Consider the following 14,409-nt stretch of genomic DNA (forward strand, 5'->3'; position numbering starts at 1 on the left):
CTTTCCCACACTCACATCAAAGGGCATCTCTCTGGAGGGTGTGTTCGAGCACCCCACTCTGGAATGCGCCTGCGCGTGCACGCGCGCGCACGTGTGTGTGTTTTTACAAGGCAGTGTTGTTTTACTGTGTTGTTTGCTCTTTGTTGGACTTTTATGTGGGCTGATGAGGCCTGGGGGCGGTGGCGGCGGTGGTGGGGGTGAGTGTAGTGGGTGGGGGTTGGATGGAGAGCAGGAAACGACGGCCACCTAGACAGGATGTGACATCATCGTCATCGTCATCATCATTTTTGGACAATATGGATCAATTCAAATAATTTTGCTGATTTGTCTCACCGTGAGGACAATTTAAAAAAAAATTAATTAATCTAAATGGGTGAATTAAAAACATTATTTCATTTATTCTTTTTTTTTTATCACGTTTTTTGTTGTTGTTTTGATAAAGTGAACTTTAGAATCCTTTCGCTTTCTGTCTCTGGGGATGGCGGCGAGTTGTCTGTGTTTCTATCAGATTGCGAAAGATTTGAAAAAAATGTTTTCATGAAAAATGCATCAAAAATTAAATAATTCAACTTCATCCAATGATTGTAATTGCAAAGAAAGCGTTTTCTGCTTTTGGATCAATTTGGGCGGTGGGGGCTTCATTTTCATTATTAAAATTAATAAAAATACATGGCACAAATATTACATTCAGGCGAAACGATGAAAAAAAGGATTTGACACAACATTTTAAGATATTTTTAACAATGAAAATTCCCTTTATATTGTCAGTTTTTATGCCCAAACTTTTGCTATGTTGAAAATTTTTACGGTTAAAAAAAAAAAGTACTGGTTAATATAAAATCAAGAGCGTCACTAGCATTCACGTGGTATTCAAGTGATAAAAAATATTTTATTTTTTTTAATGTTTGTACTTGTTTTCCCTGAACAGGGTTTTTGCCCATTACTCTTATTTGAATAGTAAAAAAAAAAAAACTCATTTTCAAAATGAATCAAATCACTTAGATCAAGAAACACAAAAGTGGCTCAAAATGGACATTTTCTTGATTTTTGTCGTTAATGATAAAGTCTCACTTCACAATGTCACACTTGACATTGTCATCCTCTCAAGTGGCCGGAAGCAACAAAAAAAAATCACAATTGGAACTTGTGCTTGTGCAATCTGTTTTCCTCCCTTCTGGTTTGCGGAGGCCTCCTCACTTTTTCATATATTTAGTCGCCGTCTATTTTTGTCTCAGTGGGCTGGATGATGCTTGCTTTCGCTTCACTCCCTTTTTTTTTTTTTTTTGTCTGAGTCTGCACTTCTACCCTTCGGTGGCTTTGGATAGGACGTGTGGAAATCGCTGCGTGAGAGCGACATATTGTGCGTGTTTCGATGGTGCTAAACACACACACGAGCGCGCCCGCGCACCTCGTACGGCCCTCCGGATTCCTTTCGCCGTCCGGCAGCATTGAGGAAATCCGCAGGGCATGTCCGTCTTGGCAGGATGCACACAAAAAAAAAACATTTGCAGACTCATGCCGTGAAACGAACATGTTGTTGTCTGCCATTTTGCATTTTTTGGTTGAATGTGCAGTTTTTCAGGGATTTGACCCATTACCAGGGGTCAAGGAAATTGCCCCCGGGTGGCAGAAATGAGTAAAATGGGCAGAGCGAGAGAAAGAGAGATGGATTTTTTATTTATTTGATTTTATTTTTGTGGGGGCCAATTCAGATTTTTAGCAGGAAAAAAATCCTGATAACCGGTTAATCAGTTTAATATAAAAAAATATATGAAATAACTTATTTTGGTCCGTCCACGTATTTTGTCCAGAAGCACTGATGGAAAAATTGTGCCCCTCCGCCCCCAGCATTGAAGTTGCCCATCGCTGCTGTAAATACTCGATGGGCCGGATGTCAAAATTTTGCCTCCCTACCTCGCCCCCGATTGTAAAAAGACGCCAAGTCAATTGTTGTTGCTTGCCCCGCCCCGCTCTCCCTTTTGAACCCGATGCCCTCGTCGGCTGCGCGGGGCATGAAGAGGCAACGTTGAGCCAGGCGGGTGGAGTGGAAAAAAAAAAATCCGAATGACAGAAGGAGGAAAGGTAAATAGGCAGGGGAAAAAAAAAAAAAAAGGGAGCAAATCACACCACGCGTGTCTGGTCGTGTCTGCCGCGTTGTGGGCGAGGCCGCTTCCTCTTCTAACGCCGCTGACCCCGAGCAACCCCCGCTGCCACCGCTGCCGCCGAGTCACTTCGGACCGAGTCTCGCGCACTCGGGAAGTTTCCTGGCCCGCTTTCCGGGCGAGCGGGGCGGATATTGGGGGGGCGATTATGCCGAGGAAGAGGAGGAGAATGCTGCCTCTGTCTTCATGTGTGAGAAAAAAAAAAAGGGCTTGCATTTTTCCAGAAGGAGAGAGAGAAGAAGAAATGGAATCTTTTCCAGGGATGAAATTCCTGGCTCGCTTGACGTTCAGGGTACAGCTGGGGATGTTTGCCCTCCTCCTGCTTTTTCTTTTTCTCTTCTTGCTCATCTTGTTTTCATTCCGCCCCAACAACACTTCAATAAAAGTGCACATGCCCGCATTCTTTTTCAAGTGCCTCAAACTTCTTGGGAATCTTGCTGCTTCCTTCCTCAATTGATCTGAGAACCAAAAATGATCATAAAAGTGAAAACTTCTTGATAAGCATGTTCTTTTTTTTTCCTGTCTCTGCTTTATTGTTTTTCAAATGTAGTTTTTAAAAGAGACATTTGCCCCCACCCCCCCAAAAAAAAAAAAAAAGTTTGGGAGGCTTTACAGTTCCCACATGCAATTGTTTACATCATGTGAGCTTTCACTTTGCCTGATTGGACAGACAGAAATATGTTTGTGGGGGCAGCAGGGGGGCGGGGTCGGCGAGGAAAGTCCCTGCTCAAGTTGGACTTGGATCCACTCCATCGCGCTGAGGCTTCGGGACCTTCTCGGACAAAAAGACAAGGGACAAATTGGCGCGGCGAGAGCGGAGCGGGCGCTCGCCTTTGATCAAACTGGGAAAACCGGAGCCGTAAAGCGCCTGTCAAAGGCCGTGACTCATCCTGAAGGAATGGAGGGAGGGGGTTGGTGCTGGTAGGGTGGTGGGGGGTGGTGGTGGTGGGGGTTCCAAAAGCTGCTCTTTTTACTGGGTCAAGGTTTGAGGAGGAGAAGCAGGAAACGATTATTGGACTCCGCCGAGTGTGTTTACTCGCCGACAGCTGTTGCGCCTCCTCGCGAGACGCGCCCAACTGATTAGGGAATGGATATAATGAGTCATAGAGCGTCTGGATCGTGTACATTGGGCCGCGCGCGTGAGGAAAAAAAAGCGCGACGGGCAAAGTGTGTGGCGCCCCCCCCCCACTCCCTCCCCTGCCCCCCCGTCATTCGGCAACGCTTGCCCTTTAAGTTTACCGTTGAACAAAACGCACGGCAAAAGGAACGACTTGTGTTATCAATGTAACTTTGTTTTGAGAAAGGCTATTAGCTTCAGGCTAACCTACAATGCACAATGTCATAGACAGGCTTTTGAAACTGATGCAGTAGCTAACATAGACAATATAATAGTGCTCAAATATGGCATGAATTATTTATCCCCTGCAAAGAGCAACCCGCGACTAATGCTCTCATTCGGGAGCGTTCACCGTGTTAGCTTGTGAAAATCAAAGTTGACATTTTTTAACATTCTAGCAATGCAAAAAAAAAATTGTCATTTTACACTAAAAAAGTAAGATGAAGCGAAAGTTTTTTTTTTTTTTTATAACTCAATTTTTTCAAGCGAATAATCACGGCAAATCCTCATTGTGTGTGTGTGTGTGTGTGTGTGTGTGTGTGTGTGTGTGCGTGTGTGTGTATGTTGTTCCAGATGTGTCGAGTGTGATTTGTCAGTGTAAACTACGCAAATGTCAGCGTCTTCCAGAATTCAAGTGTTTGCGTGTTTTTGTGTGTGTCAGCGTGACTCCTTAAAGAGTTTATACACAAGTGTCCAGGTGTTGCGCTGCTTTTGTCTGCATTTTTTTTCTTTTTTTTTCTTTTTTTTTTTTGCAGACATGTTTGTCTTGGTGTATGAGCGCCTTCATGTGTAATTGTGTACACATCTGTGTGTGTGCAGCTGGGCTGCTGTGTGTGTGTGTGTGTATATGTGCGCGTTTTCTGAAAGAACAAAGCAGAGTGGCTGAGTCCCTCCAGACATGACGTTGCTCTGCTCTGGAGCAGAAGCAGCAGCAAGTAGGTCGGTCTGCAGAAACCTTTTTTTTTTTTTTCTTCATCCCCGGGGGGGTCAGCGAGTTGTCTCCCGTGGGCGGGGGAAAGTGCTGGCATTTTTAAAAGGCGTTAACACAAATATGTTGACACGCTCATAAATTAGCCTCGTGCCGATTGATTGGATCACGTGATCGGAATTTGGGGTGCGTGGCAAATTTTCAGCCGATGGAGCGTTCGTTGTCATTGTCGGTTTCGGGAAATGCGTCCGTCCTTAGTGTTGCGCAAGAGTCGGTCTAGCGGTGTGCGTTCGGGTTAGTGTAGCGTTCCAAATATAGAAGAGGGGGGAAAAAAAAAAACGAAGGAGGAAAAGCCGCACATTTGTCCAAGTTCTTCTCTTTTTACCAAATGTGGAAATGGGTTGCGCATCATCCGTATGATCCAAGAAGAAAATTGCGGCTCGGGAAAATGCTGAGTGGCCCGTGCGAGATGAAAAGATCTTCTCCATGATGTAACCCTCCGTTGTTCCTTTTTATGCGCCGGGAGCATCGGGTTCGCGCTGTTGCGACAGCAATGTAGCATCCGAGACGCTAAAACACAACGGTCGCTACGTCAGTCTTGTGCCTCACACCCCAGGCAGGTTTGATTCATGTTTACATGTTTTTTTTTCTTTCTTAAAGGGCAACTCAAGGCCAAGAAAATAATAATACTAGTCTGAACTAGGGTTACAAGAGTTTTGGATTCTTCATTATTAGAGTTCAGTTTTTAATTTTGTTGGGACTTTTTTTTTTTTTTTAGTTTTTATTCGTCTTAGTTTTGGGGGGGGAGGCGTAGTTTAGTTTTTGTTTTAGTCTTAGTTTTCATTTTTTTTAAACGCCAATTCTCAAACAACTGTTTGCCCTTCCTTCTTCTGTACGGTACAGCAATACCGAAATGTATATTGTGATGAACGTGTCGTTTGCGGAATTTGAATTCTGCATCATCTCAGGGCGCTGCCATTTTGGTCTTATGCCGCATAACATTGGGAGCATCTACCACCCGATTTATTTATTTATTTTCTGCTGTTTCTGGCGATATGGGTATGCATTAGATTATTTTTGTTGTTGTTTTTGTTTTTTAATTTCAGATTCAGTTTTTCCTTCCATTGTAATTCATTTTCTTTTTTTTTTTATAAATGTGCTAATTTAAAACTATTTTATTTTAATTACAATTTTCATTTTCTTACATTCGTTTTTAATTTTTATTTTTTTTGAACACAATTTTTAATTTTTACTTTTATTTTTGAAATAGATATGCTTGAGTTTTAAAGCAACAACAGAAGATCGTGTACCTCTCCGTAATTCTGCAATTTCCGCACCTTAATGGTATTAACCCCCCCCCCCATGTCCACAGCAATGAATGAGTTGAAAGACAATCTTCAAACCATTAAAAAAAAAAAAAAAAGATCAGTGTCATTTGTGTTGAATCAAAATGCAGCATTTGATTTAACAACGATCACCATTTTTTTTTGCCGATCTTCTGACATCTGACGGACCAAACCAGGAACTGAATCGTCATTTGTTTGTTTAGGTGTTTTCTGCACCGTCGATTTGAAATAACTCCTGTTTTTTCAATAAAGGGATGGCAATTACATTAAGAAAAAAAATCCGATTCATCGACAAAATAACAGATTCACCGATGATTGAAAATCAATCTGCTTTTAGACGACCTAAATCTGAGAATAATGACTATTGAGCGGCTGAAAGAAGTACATGTATATGAATGAAGGAATGAATATAGTTGTCAAGTAATTTGGTCATCCAGTAGCTGTCAATTGATGAATTTTGACATCTCTACCCCGAAGGCTTTGAGGATGCTCGCTTCCTGTTGTCTGCTATGACGATAAGTGATGAAAGCGCCTCGGGGGCAGGTATGTGCTTGCACATACCTCACGTGCACGGGCGCGCGCGCACACGCACGCGCACACACACACACACACACACACACACACACACACACACACACACACACACACACAGAGCATGTAGTTCACAATTAGTTTTACTGTAAGAGCCCTTGTGCAAAATCTGCAGGTTATGATTTACATTCCCAAGCAAATCAGCAATTCGCTCAGATTCTATGCCGACTGCCAACTTGTCTTAATTTAAAAAAAAAAAAAAGTTCGTGCTTCTGTTGGCAGTTTGACGCACACTCTTTTGCATTGTTGCCCGGGGCAGTGGCCCGCACAGGAAGTCCCCCGCTTCCTCCTCGGCTGCCCCCCCCCCTCCTTGCCTGGCCCCTCCCAACCTCACTGGATTGCGTCGCATGCTCGACCTGGGATGTGACGTGAATATGTTGAAGTTGTCTCACATATTTCCTGCTGAGGGTTTGGGGTTGAGTGTCATGTATACCCCCCAAATTCTTCCAAAAAATGTTGAGAACCCTTCAATATTGGATTCAGTCTAAAAAAAAAAAAAAAAAAGAAAAGAAATAAAATAGGTAAATAGGGGTTCCGAAACACGAATATGGTCCACTGTAGTAGTGTGTGTGTTTTCGTTTTTCCTCTTAAGTGTGACACTACCATTGACAAGGAAAGTGTGTGTGTGTGTGTGTGTGTGTGTGTGTGTGTGTGTGTGTGTGTGTGTGTGTGTCTTTGTGTGTACTTGTCTGACCATTTTCATGTGGCATTACCCTTGACCCTTGATCCTTGAAGAAAAATATTACGATCTGTGTGTATTTGCAATAAGCGTGTGTGTGTGTGTGTGTGTGTGTGTGTGTGTTAGTTCTTGTATATGTGCTTTAGGTGGCACCTTCTTTTGACATTTCCCCTTTTGTCGTGCGGACAATTGTCTTGGTGAGGACGTTTTGGCTGCTCCACACAAGACAAATGCTAGTGTGTTTCTGTGCCTGCGTGTGCTCTTGTTTTTCTGCTTTAGTGTGGCAAAAATGCACACCCCTTGTCGTATCACACTTGAGAGCCATTATAGATTTGAGTTACTGTTTAGGGAGTTGATGGCGAGAGGGAAGAAGCTGTTTGGATGTCTGCTAGTTTTGGTGCACATGGTTCGGGAGCGCTTGCCTGAAGGGAGTAGCTGGAAGAGGTGGTGGGCAGGGTGTGGGGGGTCCTGTAGGATTTTCCGTGCCCTCGTCTTGGTTCTTGCGGTGTGCAAGTCCTCAACATCAATTTTTTTTTTTTTTTCTGCAGTTGTAACTGTCCGTTTCGGTCAGATTTGTCCTTTTTTTGTGGCGGCCCCCGAACCAAACTGTGATAGAGGAAAACAGGAGTGATTCGATGACTCCTGTGTAGATATGTCTAGCAGCTCCTGGAGCAGGCCGTGCTCCCTCAGCAGCCTCAGGAAGTACATCCTCTGCTGGGTCTTTTTCAGGATGGAGTTCATATTGGCCTCCCACTCCACTTCATGTCCTGAGAGACTGCGATTACCAGGAACTTGAAGGTGTCGACGGTTGACGCGGGGCAGTTGGGTAGTCTGAGGGGCAGCCGTGGCCAAAGATGGCCGTCTTGGGCGTGTTTAGCTCCAGGTTGTGTTGGGTGCACCAGGGCGCCAGATGCTCCACTTGATGTATACCTCGGCGTACGAGTGTGTTCTTGGATATTTATTTTAGTGTGGCGCCATACATGACACCCCACCTTTTACTGAGGGGACATTTCTCTTTGCGGCGACATTTCGGCTGGTCCGCACAAGAGAAACACTCGTGTGTGTGTGTGTGTGTGTGTGTGTGTGTGTGTGTGTGTGTGTGTGTGTGTGTGCGCGTGCGCAGAGGAAGCTATTGTGGGAGCGCCTTGGCTCTCGGGGCTCAGAGGACAGATAACATTACCCCGCTGACGCTTACATAACTTCCAGGCACTGCCACGTCACAGCTGACACACACACACACACACACACACGCACACACACACACACACACACAAATGCGCACCTACACGCACAAATACACACATGCACACTCATAAATGCGCACACACACAGTTAATTGGACTTGTCGTAGCACTTTTCTTGGGTGCAACGGCATAAATGTACCCACAAAGAAAAATATCTCTTAATTCACGATGCGGTGTCATTAGTACTTCCACCTAACAGAGAAAATCAAGAACACACACACACACACACACAGACACACACACACACACACACACACGCATACACAACCGGCTGAATGAAATTAAAAGTGTTCATTGTAGAGTTACGACCCCAGAGAAAAAGGTGATATATCAAGGGTGATGACACATTAGCACAGAAAAGCAATAGCGCACTCTCTCTTTCACACACACACACACACACACACACACACACACACACACATGCACACACAGGCACACACGTGCGCTTTCCCAAAAGGGTCTCCTCTCCGCTCCGTCTGGTCGCCACGTGGGAAGTGCAAGAAAAAGGTGCATTTCTCTCTTATTGTCAAATGAATAGATGTCAAGTTTTCTGAGCGAGTGTTAATACAGCGTTGCAGACCGTGTGAGGCTCCTTCTGAGCTGCTGTGTGTGTTGATGCTTTGGGGCCAGCTTGCAGCTGGCTTTGACAGCTGCATCATGGGAAACATCTGATGAAATGTTACATCACTTCCCCTCTGTGTGTGTGTGTGTGTGTGTGTGTGTGTGTGTGTGTATGTGTGTGTGTGTGTGTGTGAGAGAGTGAATGTATGGAAGAAAGACATTTGGACGAGATTACAAACTTGTTTCTTCTGAGGCAGGAAAGTTGAATGTATGTCATTGTGTGTGTATGCGTGTGCGAGAACAAGTATAAAGACACGAGAAAATGACACATTTTCTGACCAATTGGTTTTCAGTTTTACATAATCAACTTTTTTTTCTCTCCCTCAATTTGAACTGCAAAGCAGCAAACTGTATTTTCTTCTCTAGGAATATTAGTGAGATTTTGGGCTATGATATGACATCAAGTCGTATATTTTCCGGCTAAAATAGCACACTTGAGTGAAACTAGTTTGTTCAAATTGATCAGTAGGATCTTCAACTGTGTCAGACTGTCGACATCAAAGTGCGCAGAGCCATTTTCGCCTATTTAACTGCCTTTGAAAAGTCATCGGGGCTCTTGCCAGCCGACAATGGGCACTCGCTCAGCGGCTAGCTGCTAGCCGCTAGCCGCTAACGCTGAGAACGAGCACCGGGTTCCGCCATGTCAGAGTAATTTGTTTTAAATTGGTTTTGAAGCGCCCATGTCCGTGTATTGCCGTTTTTTTGGAAAGATTTTATTTTGAAGTTGGCCTTCTCTCCGTGTCGGCGTCGTGTTAGCATGTGTAGCGTGAACAATTTGCTGCTGCGGCTTGTGAGATGAAAGAATGGATGGCTGAAGAACGGTCGGTTGGATGGGGGCGATGATTGCGGTGATTGGTGGAAGATAGGTGGGCATGTGGTTGCATTGATGGGTCGCTGACGGACATATTAGCGAGTGGATAGGTCCCATGATGGAAAAAAATCTGGTTGAATGGGTGGTTGAGACACGTCTCACTGGTGGAAGGATAGCTGTTTGGATGTGTTGCTGCTGGAAATATGGCTGAATGGAAGGTTGTTGGATGGGTCGCTGATGGATCCTCTTAACGGGCCTTCCGACCGGCATTCGAACTATCTTGCCTGTGGAATTGTGCGGAATTCCATTCCGATTAGGCACCGGAAGTTGTGACATCACGTTAGCATCGGTCACATCGCGCCAGCCACTTCTGTGCGCGTGCGCCATTTGAACGTACACACGCACCCGCAGACACTCTCTCACACACACACACACACACACACACACACACACACACACACACACACACACACACACACGTACACGTACACATCCGTACAATCAGTTAATTATGCGCAGCTTTCCGAAATGGCAGGCATGTGGTTTACAGCTGTGTGTGTACGTGAAGGACAGCTCACAAAGAGTGTCTTGTATTTTTCAGGGGGGGGCGGGTAGTCGAGTCTGTTGGGTCCAGTCCAGGGGGCCATGGATGGGAATGCGTGTGTACGAGAACGTGAATGTGTCAAGAAATGCTGCTGTGTGCCAAGCAAAGAGAGCAAGGCTATCGTCGGGAGAGGTTTTTTTTTGGGGGGGGGGGGGGGCACTGTATGTGAGCTTCTCCTGAATGTGGACTCTCTCACACCCGTCGCGGCGGCTCGCAAGTAGACGGGACTGAAGGAGCTCTGTCTGCGGGCTACCTGTGACCTTCTCACCACACTGACACACTTACTACATACACTCTACCCCTGTGTGTGTGTGTGTGTGTGTGTGTGTGTGTGTGTGTGTGTGTGTGTGTGTGTGTGCGTGTGCGTGTGTGTTCAACCTGACTGGAAGTGAGGCGAGGTGGGGAAGGAAAGAGGGAATCATTTGGGGATGAAAGAAAGGAAGAGAGGGAGGATGAAGTGAGTAATCTTGGAAGGATGTGACTAATGGCTGGAAGGGGAGGCAGGTAATTTCTGACTGGAGGAACCGTGACAGACATTGAAAGTGCGCCGTGCTGAGTTAGTCAGGTGAAATCTACATTTCTAACAGCGCTGCAGAATTGTGGTCAACCCGCGACTCGCATTTCCTCTTTCCCCAGGCCACTTTTATTTAAGAAAGCAATTAAGAAAATGTATATTGAGGCTGAACAATGAATCAAGGTCAAATCGAAATTTGAGTGTCGAGGAATGCAATTTTCAAATCACAAAGGCTCCATTTTGAGAAAAAAAAGTTTTTTTATCCATCTATGTTTATGTTGTTAATTTATTATAAAGTGGCTAGAGAATACATTTGCATCAAAATGATGCGCCGTATCGTGTATTGATTACGGAAATAGAGATGAATAGAGTGTGTAAATCAATAAACATGGGAAACTGACCTTGAAAAAAAAAATTGCACATTATATCACAATCACAACATTGAGGGGGAGAAAAATGATTTCATGATTTTTTTTTCCTAAATCATTCAGCCCAAATGTATCATATTTGAAACCTTAACGACTCTTTTACTGTATATGTTCAAAGTGCATTTGACGACACCTTATTGAGAAACTGTGGACGAAAAAAAACGACATGCACAAGAATTAATTGGAGTCAAATTAAATATCACTATCGCATAAAATATGGCCACAAAATTGCACTTATCTTGTCTTATCTGCTATGTGTGGAACTGAACTAGCAACGTGGTGGAGAAACTTTTTCTGGAATTTCTTTTTTGTACATTCCTGAAAAAAATGTCGGTCAATTTCCTGAAAGTTTTTCTGGAAATTTGTTTTTGGTAAATTTGTGGAAAGTTTTTGGTAATTTTGCAGAAGGATCGGGGGTAAATTTGCGGAAAGCTTTTGGCAAATTTGCAGACATTTTCGATAAACTTGCATCAAGGTTTTGGTGTATTCACAGAAAGTTTTGGGTACATTTGCAGAAAGTTTTTGATGGAGTGGTAAATTTTGGGAAAGTATTTGGTACATTTTCTGAAAGTTTCGGCAAAATTTTCTCGGAATTTTGGAAAGACTCCAAAGAAATACGGGATGAAATGGGAATCATCAGACTTTATAGGAAGTCAATTAGCAATGAATGGTAATTTGATGGAAAGGAATCCTCTAAAAGCGTAAGGAAAGATTTTTGTCCTATCACAGGCAGACATCCCTGTAAGTAGGTGGCTCACTACCCTGAATCCGTATTTTCTCATAAATTGGACGGTGCCGTAAACCGGCACTTGTGCAACATGGCCACAGATTCTTTCAATAGTGCATGTCGTACCGTCGTAAACAGACTGCCTATTATTTCTTTCCTACCTGTCCAGGACCCTCCCACATTCATTGCTTTAAAAAAAAAAAAAAACACCAAATTTGGGGTGTTTTCGGTGTCTGCTTTTCCATTGTGATTTATTCCCTCCTGCGTTCCCGACAGATTCCTCAATGACTTTAGCAGCCCCGGAACCTCCATCTCGCAGAAGATAGAGAAGGAGATGGTCCGTGTATTCAGGCAAAGACGGAAAAGTCGACATAGTTTTAAATCTGTTCCTTCTATTAAATCCTTGCGCCGTTTTTGTTTCTCATATGATTGTAAAACACAGGCAGCGCTTTAACTTTTTGCCAGGACATTGCAGACTCCACACGAATCCGTAAATCTACTTGGAAGTAATAAGGACATCGTTGTGTGACATACAAACGGGCGATACGACAATAAGGAGTAATTAACGGAGGGAAAGAAGAAGCTAACTGGCTAATGTTATCCGCAAAAGACCGGAATTAAGTGCTTGGGTATCAAGTACACGTTTGGCTGGAACCGCGTTAAAGCGGAGCGTCTCCAACTTTAAACCGCAAGGTAGCAGGCAATTAAACAAAGCAGAACGATTTCAGGTTTTCAGTAAAATAGAACATGTCAGGAGTGACTAACGAGTGTCAATCTTTGCTCAGTTGAGTCAATGTTTGTCATCTTTTGCAGGTCCTGCCGAGGTCCCCATGATGTCCCCCAACGGCTCCATCCCGCCCATCCATGTGCCACCAGGATATATCTCACAGGTTTGTTTGCAGCGTTATATTCCCAAGTTTCCACTTGCCTCTTGTGGTCTCCTTTCATCTATTGTCATGAATATATCGGGATGTGTGTGTCTGGAGGAGGTGTGTGTGTGTGTGGGGGCGGGGGGGGGGGGGCACTATACTGTAAAGCACAATCATCAATACGACTACAGTTTGGTATCATCAACACTAAGGATTTGCAGCACCGGTTCTCAATCACTGAAGTCATTCAGAAAATGCTCAGGGCCAAACATGGATCCTTGAGGCACCCCATTCCAATGGCATGCTGGCTATGTTACTGTGGCACTACTCGCATCGCACACGTCTTCAGCACGTCCTCCAAAAACGATTTGATATGAAGGAGTCTTTGGCTTATCCGACGAATGGGCCTTCAAATGCCACCTCCAGGCAATGGCGGGGGCCGCCTTCTAATATGATAAGCCTCCGGCCGTTGTATAATAAACACAACGGAGGTTAGCCCCCCGTTTGCTTAGCGACGAGGAATGTACAGGATGTCTGATTACCAACAAACAAACGCCATTTACATAAGCATACTGTACCGGGAGGGTCAGTTAAGTACAGCGTGTGGTCTGCATTTCGGCCACTGATAGCCAGGTCATTGGCTTGCCTTGTGTGGGTGTGTGTGGGTGGGCCAAGTGTGAGCGGGAAACACTGTCACTCTTATATAAACAGGCCTGATAGGACACACACACACCCACGCACGCACACAGGGTGTTATTGACAGATGATTTTTTTTTTTTTTTTTTTCACGGAAAAGGGTTGTCATGGTGTTTGTATGTGTGTGGGTGTGTGTGGGTGTGTGTATACCTTTCAACTATTTGTGTGTGTGGATTAGCAGTAAATATTGCATCAGGTCCCCATGTAGTCATGTTGGGACTTTGGCCTGTGTAAACACTGAGCCAGAGTAGGGGGTCGTGTGCGTGCGTGCGTGTGTATATGTGTGTGTGTGCTGGGGATGGGGATGGGGGTGGTTGCACAAAGAGGTGTTGGTCTTGTTTTTTTTTTTTTTTTTTTTCTCTCACCCACTTTGCTGGGGCCCGACCGATGAATCGGCTCATCGGCTGATATTTGAAACAGGACTAAAGATTTATAAAACAGTAAAACCTTGTTCCTGTAATTTGTACCTTTATTGTCGTAAGTGTTAAAGGACTAAAAAAAAAGTTCTTTTGTTCATGATATATTTTTTTCAAATGAATGGCTGATTAATCGGTGATCACAATTTAATTCTGCCCAATTTTTGTCTCGGCATCGGCTTCAAAAAAATCCATATTGGTCGGGCCCGGCACACGTCGTCATATTCCCGTTTCAATGTGTTTGTTTGGGGGGGTTTCAGTGTGTGTATGCATGTGTGATGATATTGTTGTTGTGTTGTTGAGATGACTCGCAGGGGGTGTTTTGTTTTGCTCCGGGCCTGGAATGCAGGGTCCGTTGGAAGTGCCTCAATAGCTGCAATGTGTACGCATGAATGTGATTGTTCGGAACAACAACTATTCCAAAGTTTGCACACACGCAGCGAGGACTTGCACGGCAGGCGCGAGAAAACTCCATTTCAAAATCCATTCAAAACCAAACAACCCCTTCCGTTTTATTGCGGAGCGCAAACCGCGGCGATGATGAGGGACACCATTCCCCGCGTTTTTACGATGTGACTTCGTGTTCTGCCGACAGCCAGTTAGCTTAGCACAAATTCAGGAAAACTACACATACGTACATGCGTGTGTGTGTGTAA

The 14,409-nt window shown here is 44.4% G+C and overlaps 1 protein-coding gene across 1 annotated transcript in view; it reads left to right on the forward strand.

Annotated features, from left to right (window-relative positions):
- The window catches only part of fndc3ba (fibronectin type III domain containing 3Ba), a 77,150-nt gene that overhangs the window by 36,045 nt on the left and 26,696 nt on the right, over nt 1-14,409 (forward strand). Inside the window, exon 4 of the mRNA XM_019872273.1 lies at nt 12,586-12,662. Within this exon, the coding sequence (XP_019727832.1) occupies nt 12,586-12,662 (77 nt within the window). The remainder of the gene's footprint in view (nt 1-12,585; nt 12,663-14,409) is intronic.

This window comes from Hippocampus comes, unplaced genomic scaffold, assembly GCF_001891065.2.
Source record: "Hippocampus comes isolate QL1 unplaced genomic scaffold, H_comes_QL1_v1.1 scaffold92, whole genome shotgun sequence".
Taxonomy (NCBI): Eukaryota; Metazoa; Chordata; class Actinopteri; order Syngnathiformes; family Syngnathidae; genus Hippocampus; species Hippocampus comes.